The sequence below is a fragment of the Mercenaria mercenaria genome, chromosome 17, assembly GCF_021730395.1.
Source record: "Mercenaria mercenaria strain notata chromosome 17, MADL_Memer_1, whole genome shotgun sequence".
Lineage (NCBI taxonomy): Eukaryota > Metazoa > Mollusca > Bivalvia > Venerida > Veneridae > Mercenaria > Mercenaria mercenaria.
Genome location: NC_069377.1, coordinates 51,604,642 through 51,621,044, shown reverse-complemented (window position 1 = coordinate 51,621,044; position 16,403 = coordinate 51,604,642). Strand labels below are relative to the sequence as shown.

General features: G+C 33.7%; 1 protein-coding gene across 1 annotated transcript; it reads left to right on the top strand.

The window, feature by feature from the left end:
• The first annotated feature begins 10,587 nt into the window (after nucleotides 1–10,587).
• LOC123536846 (alpha-1,3-mannosyl-glycoprotein 4-beta-N-acetylglucosaminyltransferase C-like) lies at nucleotides 10,588–15,857 on the top strand. Its single transcript, XM_045320324.2, has 2 exons — nucleotides 10,588–10,724; nucleotides 13,970–15,857. The coding sequence occupies exon 2, from the start codon at nucleotides 14,005–14,007 to the stop codon at nucleotides 15,148–15,150; it is 1,146 nt and encodes a 381-aa protein (XP_045176259.2). The 5' UTR covers nucleotides 10,588–10,724; nucleotides 13,970–14,004; the 3' UTR covers nucleotides 15,151–15,857.
• Nucleotides 15,858–16,403: the final 546 nt, after the last annotated feature.

The window sequence follows — 16,403 nt, the reverse complement described above, 5'->3', positions numbered from 1 at the left end:
AGCATTTCCCAAACTGAACATGTGCCCGATTCTTTAGTCTAAAGATCAGAACATTATGTATATGACGTGTTTAACATAATTATAATGTTCGGGAAATCCTTGAAAAAGGACCGAAGAAAACATTCATTCCCAGATTTTTATTTAAAAAGAGAACGCCATATCGTTAGGACGGCCAGCACATATTTCGACGCCCCAGAATAAGAAGGGCGTAAGTGTTAGTTACACCCTTTTATGAATCATACATATTTTGGAACTACACACCAAGGGGCATAATTCTGTAAACAAACACTTTTGTCACAAACTGCTGTGTTGACCAAATTCACCAATAATAAAAGGGCGTAAGTGAAAAGTTTTTCAGAATCCCAGTAATAGAAGGGCGTATCTGCACTTAATTGTTGTACCAGAAAAGTCTACTTACGCCCCTAGAATTAGAAGGGCGTATCTGTCATAGACAGTTTTTTTCATTTTGCCGAAAACTATGATTTTCCACTTACGCCCTTCTAATTCTGAGGTGTCGATTTATGCAATCTCGCCATTCACATGTATGTTTTTGACAACACAGAAAATGACGTCACTCGACCTTCAGCTATTTCCGGAAGTAAATAAAATGAAAGTAGAAATGCTAAACTTGAAAACGAAAGCCGCATTTTGATTCGTAGATAGTCAGGGGTCACGAGCAGGGGTCACCCCGTCTAAATGTATGCGCGTGGACTTCATTTTTTTTTATACACCCGAAGGGACGTATTATGTTATGACGCTGGTGTCCGTCTGTCCGTCTGTCCGTCCGTCTGTCCGTCTGTCCGTTAGCAATTTCGTGTCCGCTCTGTAACTCTTGAACCCCTTGAAGGATTTCAAGGAAACTTGACACAAATGTTCACCACACCCAGACGACGTGCAGAGCGCATGTTCCGGATGTCTCGCTTCAAGGTCAAGGTCACACTTAGGAGTCAAAGGTCATATCAGTTTGTTTCGTGTCCGTTCTGTAACTCTTGAACCCCTTGAAGGATTTCAAGGAAACTTGACACAAATGCTCACCACACCAAGACGACGTGCAGAGCGCATGTTCCGGATGTCTCGCTTCAAGGTCAAGGTCACACTTAGGGGTCAAAAGTCATATCAGTTTGTTTCGTGTCCGCTTTGTAACTCTTAAACTGCTGGAAGGATTTCAAAGAAACTTGGCAGAAATGTTCACAACATTGCAACGATGTGCAGAGCGCATGTTCCGGATGACTCGCTTCAAGGTCAAGGTCACACTTAAGGGTCAAAGGTCATATATGACTTTGCTTTGTGTATATTGATCTGCATTGCAGTGCTCTTGTTTTTATTTGGCAGATCTCTTTTTTTGTACTTACAATAAATTTTTTTTTAATTACTTCCCTTTTATGTTACTATAAATAGCTTATTTTGAAACTTTTTTATTATTGGCCGTAGGGAAAAACTGAGACCACTTTTCTGTGGTACAACATGGATGGTACCTCCAATTTTAAGGTGTATTTTTACATACTTACATACCTGTACCTGATAAGGATTTTTTTGTAGACTTTGATTTTTTTTTTGTGGACTTAGATTTTTTTTTGAAGTTTTCCTTTTGTTGTTCCAGTCCTTTGGGGCTTCAACAGTCAAGTTCTCCCATTCTATGATGTAAGCCTTTGGGCGTATATTGCCCCGCTTGGCGGCGCTCTTGTTTATTTTGCTATTGGGGAGCCAATTTTCAGCACTTTATTACGAATTGAAATTACCTGGGCTTTAAGCATTTTTTTCTACAAAAAGCTTATATTGTTTTGATATCATATTGTACATAGAAATTATAGTATATATCCTTAGGACGGCCAGTACATATTTATGCAATCTCGCCAGGCATATGTATGTTTTTGACAACACAGAAAATGACGTCACTCGACCTTCAACTATTTCCGGAAGTAAATAAAATGAAAGTAGAAATGCTAAACTTGAAAACGAAAGCCGCATTTTGATTCGTAGATAGTCAGGGGTCACGCGCAGGGGTCACCCCGTCTAAATGTTTGCGCGTGGACTTCTTGTTTTTTGGGGTTTTTTTTGCTATTGGGGAGCCAATTTTCAGCACTTTATTACGAATTGAAATTACCTGGGCTTTAGTACGGCATGTCAGCTTTTAATCTATGAAAAAATATTTGAGCTCTGGATAAACAGAAATCCCACAGGGGTCCGTAACGGACGAAGGGTACATCGATAATTTTGGAACTTCATCAAATCGCTCAAAATGTCATTTTTGATGTTGTCTGAGAGTGTCAGTATATGCCTCAGATGTAAGATATAACCGTATTTGAGAGCTGCAGACCTAGACATTTCAGAAAAATTTTCAAAATAAGTTTCGTGTAATAAATGTTGTTTCTACGGAAGCGTGAAAGGGCCATCAGACGCTAATACGTTTTTAGTACGTTAAGGCTGCGGAAAGGATATACGCTGAACAAACTATTATTTATCTGCAGGAAAATTATCGTTTAACGTAAAAAGTGCGCTAAGTACTGTTATAATTGCGTGTACATATACGTATTTCATCATTTTTCAGACCGAGTGATTTTTGCTATGGGAGGTAATCCACCACTCCGCGATGATAACTTGCCACAGGTGCCCGTTATATTTTGGCCTCATTTTCTTGGTAATTATCCCTGCAGATATACATTTATGTTACCAGTTTAATGTATTTCATCTACCTGAGGGTGCAAATTGTGTCTGATGGTGATATTCGAAGGCAGAACCACCAGAAATCTTGTTCTTTTTCCACGGGCGTTTCGTATCCTAATTTACTCGAACATAACTGTATACGCCAGTTCGGTAGGTTCATTGATATGACGAATCACGGTTTTCATAGTGTTTAATTTATTTCTTATATCATGATATTGATAGTTTGAAATACAGGTGTACATTAAATAACCTAAATTGAAAAAGACAATGTTATTTTGATCAACAAACATAACAAACAATACGAATAATAATATCATCATAATCATGTATGTTTTTAAGAAAACAGTTACTGAATTTTAGCAATAGTTGGAATGGAAAAAGGGTAGATCTATAAAAATATTTTTTACAGGTGTTTGTGTGTTAACTACTGACGACTCCTTATTAAAATGATGCTTATTTGTAACAAAAACATTCCTGAATTTTTTAATTGATAAGTACTGTACACATTAGAAAACATAGCCTACATTTTTTCAGTGTTACAAAATTTGCCTGTTTCTGTTAGACTGTCAAGAACACATGATGTCAGGTATGCAAACAGAAGTATTGAAGAAACTGAAATACATTGTATAGCTTTATCTTTTTCATTTTATCAAACCTGGCAATGAAAGGTTTTTGCTTGTCGATGAACAGCTGCTATTGAACAAGACTAGATTTCTTTATCTTTACCTTTTGAACAAAATATAGAAGTGTATTGAACACGAAGTTAGTAAATTTTATTGTTGTGCACACTTAAAGTTGTGACCACTCCATTTCTTGCCACACACAAGTGCATTACATAATGCCTGCATGTACTTCCCTGACATGAATGGGTTACATCAAGTCTTGAAACTGCAAAGCATTGCCCCCATCAGTCCTCTCAGTACTTTGATTTTTATCGGAGCCAGTTGAAATGGGTAGCTGTCCATTCTCTACATAAAGCTAGAAATATATCCACTTTGCTTTCCACGCCGTCTCTTCCGGATGCATTTTTGTGGTATCTGTATATGATTGCAGAATCATTAAGAACATTACATAGTGCTAACAAAACAAGATCAACTGAATCATTACTGCACGTATAGTTCTGTTAGGTACATTATCAGCACTATCGTTTGTGGAACCATTGTAACTGACAAGGCATCTCTGCACTTCCTTCAGAGCAATACATATTACTGTATGTGTTATATGGACCTTCTGCTCTACATCCAGGCACTCTCTAACAGCATATAGCAAGCAATGTCTGTCACCTCTAACTTTAACAACTTCGCGGCCAGTTCCTTTCATATGATTATTATTTTCTGTCCTTGCAATCTCAATTTGTGAAGTCACATGAGGTTGCTCTGACTGAGTAGACTGTTCAGCTGTGCCGGTATTGTTGAAACAAATACTGGTATTTTAGACACCTGATACAATGTTTGAAGACATTCCTGATCTGAAGGAATTAAACGTCTGTAGTAGTCAACAAGACACTGAAAACAGTTAATTGGAACGATTCAGATTGTGCAAATTAAAAGCTTTCAGAAATGTTAACTATGTTGCAAACATTTTCACATGGGTGACAGTTTAGTTTTGACCGTTAGATGTGCACGTTGTTAAGCGAAACAGAAGATTCGTGGATTAAAAACAAAAAGAACCAGAAGATAAACACAGAAATATCCACAAGTTCATTGTACCATCAGAAGTGCTCAGAAAATTTGGTGTCGGCAAGTGACAGTTAATTTGAGTATCCATTTAAATAAAGGAATTTTCTGTCCATTTCATATATTTTCAATAAATTAAAAAAAGAATATTTCTTTTGCTACATTTTTTCAACTTTCTTTCAACTTTTATTTCAATACTTAGGCTCATACATAATGAACAGCATATCACAGTAAAGAAAAACATTTCAAATACTATCAATGGCGGAAACATATGTATGTTTAGTGCAGCGATATATTAGGAAACGGCAGCCTAAATTATTATACACTATATAATTATCTGTTACATGGATCATAAATTTATGTATTGTTTCTGAAGACAATTAAGAATTTTTACCAATGAGATATAAAATTAAAGTTTATTTGTTAATATTGCAGTTTTCCAAAAGCTTTACATGTTTTAAGATGAAGATGTTGTACTTACAAGCTTGTGCGGTAATTATGCCTTTGCCTGTATTTGAATATATACTGAACAAAACTTCTTAGCAGATCCTAGATAACTTTCACTGTATAAATTGTTTTTATACAGCAATAACTTGAAATTTTAGCACATATTTCTATTGCTGTAATAAGCATTTTATTTTCGCCTTTTGATATGTGACATTGCAATGACGAATAATTTAGACCAACCCATTGATCAAACAATCGTAAAAGTAATATTTTGTGCGGAAAATGCAATACCTATTGGTATAAATCTTTTTAAGAGCTGGGTCATAGAAATTTGTTTTACTTGACTATTCTAAAAATATGTACAACTTTTGCATCCATTTGTTAGTAAATGTGCGCTTTCATATTGATGTCTGTTTTCTATTTGGTTAAGTTTTTGCATGTAATCTGGTATCTCAATTACCACTTGTGAAAATGGATTTGAAGCTCACACTTTTATGAGAGATACTGAAGATCTATCTTCAACAATTGTAAAGATGTGAATGATTCGTGCTTAGGACATGCCTAATTTTAATCTATGTTTAGCGTCGTCGGTCAGAAAGATTTTTCGTTGATCAAAAATAATAAGGAAATATTAAAACCGCAAGTAGTGTCGTATAAAAATAAACGACCCTTTATAAATTACTGTTTAAGGTTTTATTTTGTGATTTTCTGTTTATGAGTACTTCTTTACAAAAACTTACATGTATTGTTTTAAATCAGGCGTTTGTTGGTTAATTATAAAATGTAAATGTAAAGCTGTATTGTAAAGCTGTAAATACGCTTGTGAACGGGTAAATTGTATTTTATGTCTCGTTCTTTGTGTCAAGATAAATATTGTAGTATACGAATATATCATTATTTATACTGGCACTTTGTTTTGTCTTGTTTTGTTTTGTTTATTTAGGTAGGTTTTGAAAAATGACAAGGACGTTTAACATAAATCTAGCTCCAATGACGATTATCACTTTAAAACAAAGGTATTATAATCTGTCTTAAATTTCACCTTGTCTGTCTTAAATTTCTCTTTATTGATTATATAGTACAGTAAAAATATCATTTCTTTTGTATTTAAATTGACAATGACACCATAATGTTCATTACCGTTACAACATTAACCCAATCTTTTTTCCCTTTTTTTTGTTTAATTCACGGGTGCCTGTTTTATATGTGCTAATTATATACTTCAATAAGTGTGGTAGATAACGTTTTGTTAACTTATCAACAAGCGTAATGAACAGATGAATGAAAGATTCAGAAAAAAAATGAAATGCGATAAAAATTCTGTGTTCGTCAACATGAGACACCGATTGAAGAAAATCTGTGTTTGAATTTGATGCATTGGATGTGGATAAGTTTCTTCTTGCCAAAATCGTAAAGGTATAGTTTTGTTCTTTTGTTTTGTTTTTTTCGGTAGCGTGAATTAAATGTATGGCATTCCTATAGTTTTCTCTGAAATTTGATGTACTGAGTTTATAAGTCTTATAATATTCAATTTGTCAACCAGCTTCTATATGAAATTGACATGTATGACGTTTCGCCAATACATTTTAAAAAAAAATTGTTTTATTGTTTCGTTCTCAGAAATTTCATTTTATAAAACAATCAGAAATTATAAAATGAATTGTCTGCGCATTTTATATTCAATTATTGTCAAAAGTCTAAGCAAATCGTCGATGTTTGCTTGTTTAGTAAAGAAAATGCGAGGAGCCTGGTTCTTACTTAGCCTCAGTTGAAAATATACTAAATAGGGCCTAGATACCTTATACGTCTATCAACGATATGGTAATTGATATGTTGACCTTTAGAATTTAATCAGAACAGAACAGAACAGATATTTTATTCAGACTTGTACGTAGTACATCGTCTAATTCACATCATTCACATATATACTGTCTACGTGACAATCAAGAGTTCAGGATATTAATGAGATAGTCTTTTACCGAAAACAGTATTTGAATTTACCAACATTTTTTGTAGACTATTTTGATCCCTATCTAAAATGATAAACCATAAACCAACGGATTTCTTTGTAAATACAAGCATAAGGATGTACCAAATCCTAAATAGCAAGAATGAATTTTAACATTGAAAACAAAACCATAAGTCCTTATGCATTGTTTTTGCCATTTTGTTAACGGATGTATTGCTGTCGATTAATACCTCTTCCTAAAATCTTTAAAGCACTTGCCACTCGAGCCTCACTTTGGGCGTAGAATTCTTCATGTGAGGAAGCTATCCAGCTGGCTTACGGAGGATCGGTGGTTCTACCCAGGTACCTGATTGTGACTAGATTATGCCCGTAAGGGCTCCTGGGGTCTTCCTGCACCACGAAAACCTGGAAAATTGCCACATAACCTTAATAGTGTTGGTGTGACGTTAAACCAAACCAAAACAAATCAAAACCTTTAATAGTCCATCATGTAAAAAAAAGATGATTATGCTCACACTGTCCTGTAACAACACTGAATGTATTTTAAAAATGTTTCCCCCGACACTCCTATTTGAAAACAAACAAAATATGTATGCGTTTATGTATTGAAAACGGTTAAAATACAAAATTCATCTATATTTGGAAACTTTGTAATAGGAAAAGTATTTTGCATGAACTGAACAAACTTATATCAAAACAAATTTGTAGGAAGATAACAGATAGGCAATGAAAGCATTTTTAATTTATAATATTTTTGCAGGATGGCTGTCTCGAGATACTCTGGAAACAGATTTGTTAACACTGCAATAAAACTCGTACTTTTTGCGTTCCTGATTGTATTCATGGCGCAGCTTACATATCTTCATACGCATAGGGGTAAATACTTTTTTATTTTATTTCATTTATTTATTTCAGTCTCATCGGCATACATGAATAACATCACAGTACATATTACATATAATAACATAAAACATATTAGATGCTGCCACTCATTACTGAGTTACCTGAGACTATCTTGTTACATATATAAAAATATACCACATAAAACAAGTTCCATATCGTATTGCACTTATAAATACCCATATTACATGTTATCACAAGTGTGTGTGTGTGTGTGTGTGTGTGTGTGCGTGTGCGTGTGCGTGTTCGGGTTTAACGTCTTTTTCAACAATGTTTCAGTCATGTAAACGACGATGTCTACTTGTAGCAGTGAGCACAATGCCCAATTTTATAAAGCTGCCTCACTGGAATATCACGCCGTAGACACCTGGCATGATACCCCACCCAGTCACATTATACTGACACCGAGCTAACTAGTCCTAGCACTATCTCCTTAATGCTGAGCGCCAAGCGAGGAAGCTGCTAGTACCACTTTTTTACGTCTTTGTTATGACGCGGCCGGGGATCGAACCCACGACCTCCCGCACTCGAAGCGGACGCTCTACAATTGGGTTATTACTATTATACTAAAGGATATACATATTCCCTCTAATTCTAAGCCCTAGTTAATATTTACATCTACTATAATTGTAATCTAAATCTATATATATTTGATTTTTATTACATAATTAAAATTTTGAATCCATTTCGCTTATCTTTTATGGCGCGATGATCTGTTTTTACAAATATATGAAACACGAATAAAAATTCGATAATTATCAAAAGTTCTACAAAACGTTACCACAACATATTTAGACAAAAATAGTATCGTAAGCGGACGGACTTGTCTGAATACACGTAAATAACATCTCTCCACATTGAATCTGAAAACTGTACTAGCACCAGTCTCAAAGTAAAAGCATGAGTGGTCAAAAAGTATTTGGTGTAAACATCTTTCCTTACAATAAGAGTGTCCCTTTTCATGAGGAATGGCTCAAACTCTGTTTATTATAAAATATAAAAATAAGACTACATATCCAGTAATAGCAAAATGTGATAGGTAAGGGTAGATTTCTCGGAAGCACAGAACACTAAAAACACAGCCTTAGAGCCACGCATTTGCAAAGTAGGCCCGCCTACAACAAAAAGAAGCTGTAAAAGAAAAGCATTACAGACGGGTTATTTCAAAAAATCCAACAAGTACATTTAAATTTTATGCAAAATATAGATAGAAGGGGAGGAAAGGGTAAGGGGTAGAAAGGGGGAGGGGAGAGGGTTGAAGGGGAAAGTAGAACAAGGATGAATATACAAAGGGAATGCTGCGTTCCTTAATCACAGTTATACTACAACGTAAATCACAATAGCGCAGACATCCATGTACCAAAGATAACACACACAGCCACACCCAACTAACTAACATAGATAAATAGACAAGTAAGATATAACAACATTGCGGGGCAAGCATTAATTATTAGGCCAGAAATCGAATGCACATGTAAGGTAATGCTCTACGTGACAAAAAAAAATTGTAATCTCTGGGATCCTTTTCATGTACTCTGTCTCGTGTATCGACGTGATCATTTATTTGCTCCGAAGCATTTGTGCAATTTCAACTGATTTCATTTTTTGTACTTTACAGTGGAAGCAAATCGAGCAGATTACATGCAACTTTTCACAGGAAATCCTGAAAGCGAGGTTTGTTAAAAAAGATACGATATCCTTTTTTCTCACGTTAAATCTCAATTTTCTCATTAAGATGGTTGAGTAGCTAGTGAATAATACTTAAGTAAAACCTATAAAAGTTTATCTATTAAGTGTCTTTTGACCATATGTTGCCTACGTAATTCTAAGACAGCAAAAGTTCACCTAAACTGATGCAGTAACACAACAGAAAACTGTGGAAAGATAGTGGACTCGGCAATTTCCGAGGATTTCGTAGTCTCTTCTGTTATTTCGGCATTCTTCGGTATCTAATGTAGCATATACAAGTAATTATTTCCGTGAAAGTCGGAAAATGCCGAAATCACATACGGAGAAAACGTATTTGAACGGAAATTACCGACCGTTAGTTCATGTCCACCTGACTTTAACAATTGATGTCAAAGCTAACCGTGAGGAAGAGGCTACATATTATTTCGAACCATTTACACTGATACTGGCACTACACACATCCCCATACCACACACCATAACATCTTTAGTGAGGATAATATAACAATGTGCAAAATTATCTCAGAAGATAAATGAAAAAAACCTAAGAACAACACTAAAAAAGAGAAAATGAAGGATCTCAGACAAAATATAGAAACGATACTGAGAACTAAGGGATAAAACTATTTATGTTAGCAGTGAAATGGAATAACTCGTGTCTGAACTAAACTTGGCCCATTGAAAAAAAATCATAATAAAACTTGACATTTTAAGAAATAAAGGCGACAATAGTCATCACGAATTCATGATAATGTTGATTAGGGCTTGAGAACTTGCTTCAGAGGTTTGTTTGACCTTATTCTTCTCAGATATAGATACATGTCACTGAAAGTGGGAGCGGATAAATTACAATGGGATGAGCTAACTCTAAAGCTCGAATTAGTATCTTAAATTACAATGTAGTTATGATACAAGATGATTAAAACTAGCAGTTATGGATATCAGGCAGTAAATGCAATGTCCAGGTATACTGGGAGGGAAAACACGATGTCTCGATAGGAATGTAAACGAAATCAATTACATTAGTCCGTACTGTATACGTTAATAAAACATTTCATGTATTAGATATTAAGCCATGTTGTCACAACATTCATTTGTTAATTCATTTTTAAGTCAACTCAAAATTTACCTTATATAATAATGAGCTACTTAGTATTGATTTGACACAGATCACGTGCCAATTTGTGAAAACAGACATGTGATCTACATGTTACGATGCTTTCTTTTTTATTTACACGGGCTTAAATGATAAATTAACAACAAAAGAACGATGTCCACAGGTTTCAAACAACAATACCCCATCATTGAGGTACTTTACAGATGCTTTCTTCAAACACCCATACCAGCCACTTTTATATGGAAAACCAAGATTGAAGAAGGGTAACAGTTTATACCTTAGATTATATTTGTGGTGCTTGGATTCTACCAGCACAGTTTATGCTTTTACTAAAAATTGATACTTCCATATTCATATATTTTGAATTTCCCTAGCAATCAAAGTTTAATAATATCGTCATCAATTTAAAGTAAATACTAATAAATTAAAGTATTAATGAAATCGTTTTTCATATATATTTAACTGGTATGTTTAGATTTATTTTAAACTCAAATTCATACATGAAAACGTGAACCATTCTCTTCGAAGTATCTATGTAAAAATAAAATGAACATGCAGTATAGTACTGTGTTAAGTTCAAAATAATCTAAACGGATTGCATTAAAAGCTAGGCACAGTACATGTATATTTAATGCCAATAAAAATAGTTTTTAACACATCACTGTTATACATGACATTTATTTGTGAACGTAGCTCTACAAACAAAGTTTTGGTAATAAGTTTTGTCATGTTAAATTCATTAGATGATGATTTTTACATAATATTATAAAGTCAGTATCCAAAATAAACTATTTTAGTGAAAGATGCGCAAAGGATACCATTAAAAAGTTGTAAAAATAAAATGTAACTTATTTTTTATTTATTTTTTTTTTCTTCATTTAGAAGATAAATCTATGAAAACAAATTAAGCTGAAGAACATGATATCTCATTCATGCGGTTAGAATCTTATCTTATCTGCAGTACAGACAAATAAGGTTACAAACTATACTGTTGGATCCAACTTTTCCACCACAATTTTCCATAACAAGGGTTGTTCCTTATTTCCCATTTAATATCAAACAAAACCTTTAAGTGAGTTCCAAGTGTGACATTGGGAACTTTTTAATTTTTTAAAAATCTTGATTAGGTTTAAATTAATCGACAGAACGATGTTGGTGGGTAATTTTCCATTGATAATTTTTAATTGCCATTTTTAAAATTAAAAAATAAAGCAATTACTTCTTTTGTAAAAGGAATATTATAGGCTGAGAACTTTCAGAATATCTTAGTAAGCATAAAGGCAACAGTGCCATACAATCTATGTATAACCTTTATAATGAAAATTGTCGAAATTGTAATTTTGCGAAAGTTTAGAAATGGGAAAAGTACCTTTTTGGCCATAGAATTAAAATTATTAATAAAACTATTTTGCAAACTCAAAACGATCTCACTATCACGCTCAGTGACCTTTAGAATGTTTATTATTCATATATTTACATATACAAAGCCATTATTTATGGAAAACTCTGTCACATATTAGGTGGATAAAATTGATGATTTTTTAGTTTATAGCTATCCCATTTTTGGGAACTATACGCCGCTTTTCATGGAAATCAGTTCTGTGCATAATGGAAAATTCTAGGTAGTTCGTCGTATGAACACATAGATCTGTGGATGTCTCTAAATTATAGTTTGGTATAATGTTGAGTTCTGCTCAGCGTGATATGCATTTCCACTACCGTCTATGAATATGCTCTATAAAACCGAGCCTGCAACAATATCATTTTTGTCGTGCCGGGCAACCTGTTGAATTCCATTTTTTTCTATTGATGTTACAGAGATTATGTCATGGAAGTCCGCTGAAAATCAATATGGAACAATTAACCTTATCTTACTTCAGAAACATTCTTATAACCAGGTTAATGATTCAATTTCTAGGGTTCACATGTACTCATTTTCCTATAACTTTGCTTTTAACGAAAACAAAAAATTTGGGATTTTGTTCTTTTATTTTTACAAGACAAGATCTAAATTTTCTTCAGCTGTAAAGTAATTGTGCTCCAGTTTAGTCATATGTGTATAAAATTCACATCGAAACGTATACACATGACTGGAAAAAAAGTTGCACCAAGAAGACAGGGAACCTATATTGGGACCAACATGTCATATTTCTCATAAAAATCTAACAGTAATTGATTGTACAACAGTCATACTTGTGATACCTTTTTCTGCTATTCTATAATTCTATAAGTCCTTGGGTTCCATTTTAGGACATAATGGTATACTTAATTTATTCAGAAATATGACATGTCGTATGAATTTTTGTCTTTCTTTTTTTACCTGGTTTGTAAATCAAGCAAATTTTCATAATGGGAATTTATAGGGAAAAATGCAATTTTGTTGACATCTTTACTATAAGAAATTTAAAGTTCATCAACTGTAAATGTTAATGAAAATTCTCAAAGTTGTTTTTATCTATTTTCTATGTTCAAATAGAATGTGTAGATCAGTGTGCTTTTTCATTACAAATTCGATTAACAGACTATCATGTATGATTTAAGAAAATGGGGGCTCTTTTATTAAGACTCCGAAAATATTCATAAAAAGGTAAGATAAACATTATAAGTCGTTAAGTATTAACTCTTTAAATTTTTTCTATTCTTCAAACCATTTAACCACATTTCACGAAAGGTAAACAAGCAGCTTTAATTAATTGAGAAGAAATTTGCAGGAGAAAATGCTAATTATCTGACATGCAAAGAAGAATGAGCATTTTTATCTTACAATGAATTTAACAAATACGCTTTTTCGACCAGTGATCAGATAAGTGATGCGTTTGTCTGTTGTATAACGTATTTGTTAAATGGTAATAAAAGATATAAAAAGGAAACTGATATCTCAACTATGACCTTCGTGTTGCTGATTTAGTTTTTACATGTACATTGTTATAAGCAACATGGCCTGGTTAGTTTGTCCTTTTAGACCAACTTTAAGATAACTGAAGTATTCAATGACAACGTAAGGTACCTTGATGATATTCTAAACATTGGTAACATATATGTTTCAGAAATGATGAACAGAACTACAAGTTAGCAAAGCTAATACATTATAATCAGGAGCATCATTTTTGGACAATTATTGTTCTAAGTTATGTGGATAAATTATCTTAACTCATGTCTTCAAGTTGTTCTATATAACAAACGTTCAGATCTATCTTAATAGTAGATTTGCAATTCTGGAGTGAAAGTTTATCAACAGAATTGTCTTAAATCTTAATAAGTAAATCATTTTCGTAGATACACCTGTGACGTATAGCCTAGAAGCAAAACAAAAAATGAGCGAAAAGAAATTGACTTTAGGGGTCTGGCCACGCCATCGGCAGTCTCTATAATTATCTTAAAAGTTATTATGAAAGCACATTTTCTTACTCAACTCTTAAACATACCCATGCACTACTTTTATCTGTATAACTGCCCTATTCAAGTCTTCGATATGTCATATTTTGTGGGATTTTCTTCTTACTTTCAGGATATCTGACAATAGGAATACCATCTGTACAACGAATGAACACAGAAAGACTGTATCTATTTGATACACTAGACTCTATACTCGAAAAGATGCCTGAGGTTGAACATCACCAGACAACAATAGTGGTCATGGTCTCTGATGCCAACAAAACATATAATAATGAATTATCCACAAGTGTGTATGAAAGATATAAAGCGTTTTGTGATCATGGAATGATCCATGTTATAAACACGATTGATTGTATATATCCTGATTTAGACAATGTTAAACAAACATTTAACGATTCTCAGTCGAGACTGAAATGGCAAGCGAAACAAAATAAAGACTTTGCATTTATGATTCTATACAGCAGAAATTTATCTGAGTTTTATATTCAGCTGGAGGATGACGTCATCGTGGCGACAGATTTTATACAAGATATTCGAAATGTTATCGCGAGTACATCCCAGACTTGGTTTCTTTTAGAATTTTCTCGTTTAGGTTTCATAGGCAAATTATTCCGGTCTTCTGATTTGGAATTCGTTTCTATGTTCCTACTAAAACATTATGATCTTGCTCCGTGCGATTTTCTTCTAGGGGCAATGAGGCATAAAAGAGGACAAAAGAAACCTTTCCATGCAAATTATAGTCTGTTTCAACACATTGGGAGATTTTCATCTTTAAAGAACAAATTAATGCCAGTTTTGGACAATACTTATAAAGACGGACTAGAACTTGACTTGTATTTAGATATGCCCACAGGAGATAATCCGCCAGCGAAAATTAAAACGTCATTGATAACCTACCGGGGACATATCCCTAAACATGCATATGACAATGATAATGCCACATATTTTTGGGCCAAGACAGCGAGTAAAGACGACCACTTTACATTGAATTTTGAAAAGCCTCATAATTTTTCTAGAATTATAATTGCTACCGGAGCAGTTGAAACGAGAAAAGATTCTTTCTACCATTCGTCTTTATTATATTCTGAATCAACCTCTTCGGAAGCCTTTGATAATAAAAGTTCTTGCGCCAGTAAATTTTTTAATCTTGTAGATTTGGTTTATGGTGAAATTGACACCAAAGCGACAGGAACAGTTATTCCAAATAATATAAAATGCCTGAGACTTTTGGCGACGAAAGGTATCAAAAACTGGATCATAATTAGAGATATTCAATTATTTGTAAAACAATAAATTACTTATGATCTTGCTTTTTGATTTAATGTTCATATGATTTGTGCTACATCAATATGACAATATATTTAGTACAGTCTGTAATTCATCGGCATTTTCTGCTAGTAAAACAGTTTTATCTGCATACAAAAGAAAGCAAACTTTATCAACACCAAATGTTGTGTTTGCTTGTTTTGGGTTTAAGCCGTTTTTCGACAGTATTTCAGTTACAGTTAACCTAACCAGTGTTTCTGGATTCTGTACCAGTACAAACCTGTTTTCCGCAAGTAACTGACAACTTCCCCACATGAATCAGAAATCGAGGACGAATAATTTCAGACACAATGTCTTTATCAAAACGTTACGGAGAACATGCTCCTCTCCCGAGGACTGAACTCACGATCTCGCGTTCCATAGACCAGTGCTCTCCTTTTTGAGCTAAGCGGGCGGGCTCCCATTACCAAGAGTAATTCATATGTCAAAACTTTTAAGGTATACAATAAGGTCATTAAGACAGATTTCAAAGCAAAGGTGACAAGATACAGCCCTGACTAAGACCCAACTTTACTTCAAGAAAGTCAGTACAAAAAGTATTTATTCTTCCACAAGACGAGACAGATGAATAAAGGGATCTAACAGCTTTCAAAATTTTACCACATATACCAGAATCATACATCCTATTCCATATCTTGTCTCTGTTTAAACATCATATGCTTTACTGAAATCAATAAAAGCTATGAAGGTTGACAGTTTATTTATCTTTCTAGTATATGTATTTTTGATACTTGAAAGTGATGAAATATGATCAATAGTACTGCGATTCTAACGGAAGCCGCCTTGCTCATCTTCTATCTAATCATTACTTTCTACCCTCATTTAAAATACTGCAGTACAGCCTGTAAACTACCGAAGCTAATGCTATACCGTAAGAAAGAGGATCCATTGAGGCTAGGCCAGATGACGTTGGTATTTGATCAATTGCACACTTGCTCCATAAAGACGGGACAATACCAATTTCAAAACACATGTTAAACAGTATATTATGCAAAAATGATATTGCACAATCATTTTTCATAACTTCAACATGTATAGAGTCCGCCCAAATGCTTTACTTCATTTTGCATTATCAACATTTTTTTTAACTTCCAGAAATAAAATGATTGAAATGTAGATTGTCACGAGTAACAGATTCAGTATGTGCATTAGATACATAATTCAAATTTTCTTGCCTAAATAGAGCACTTAAATCAACTTTCCATTCGACATCTGATAAA

Bases quoted from the DNA above. Each gene is read 5' to 3' on its own strand.
- LOC123536846 (XM_045320324.2), top strand. From the start codon at position 14,005: ATGAACACAGAAAGACTGTATCTATTTGATACACTAGACTCTATACTC.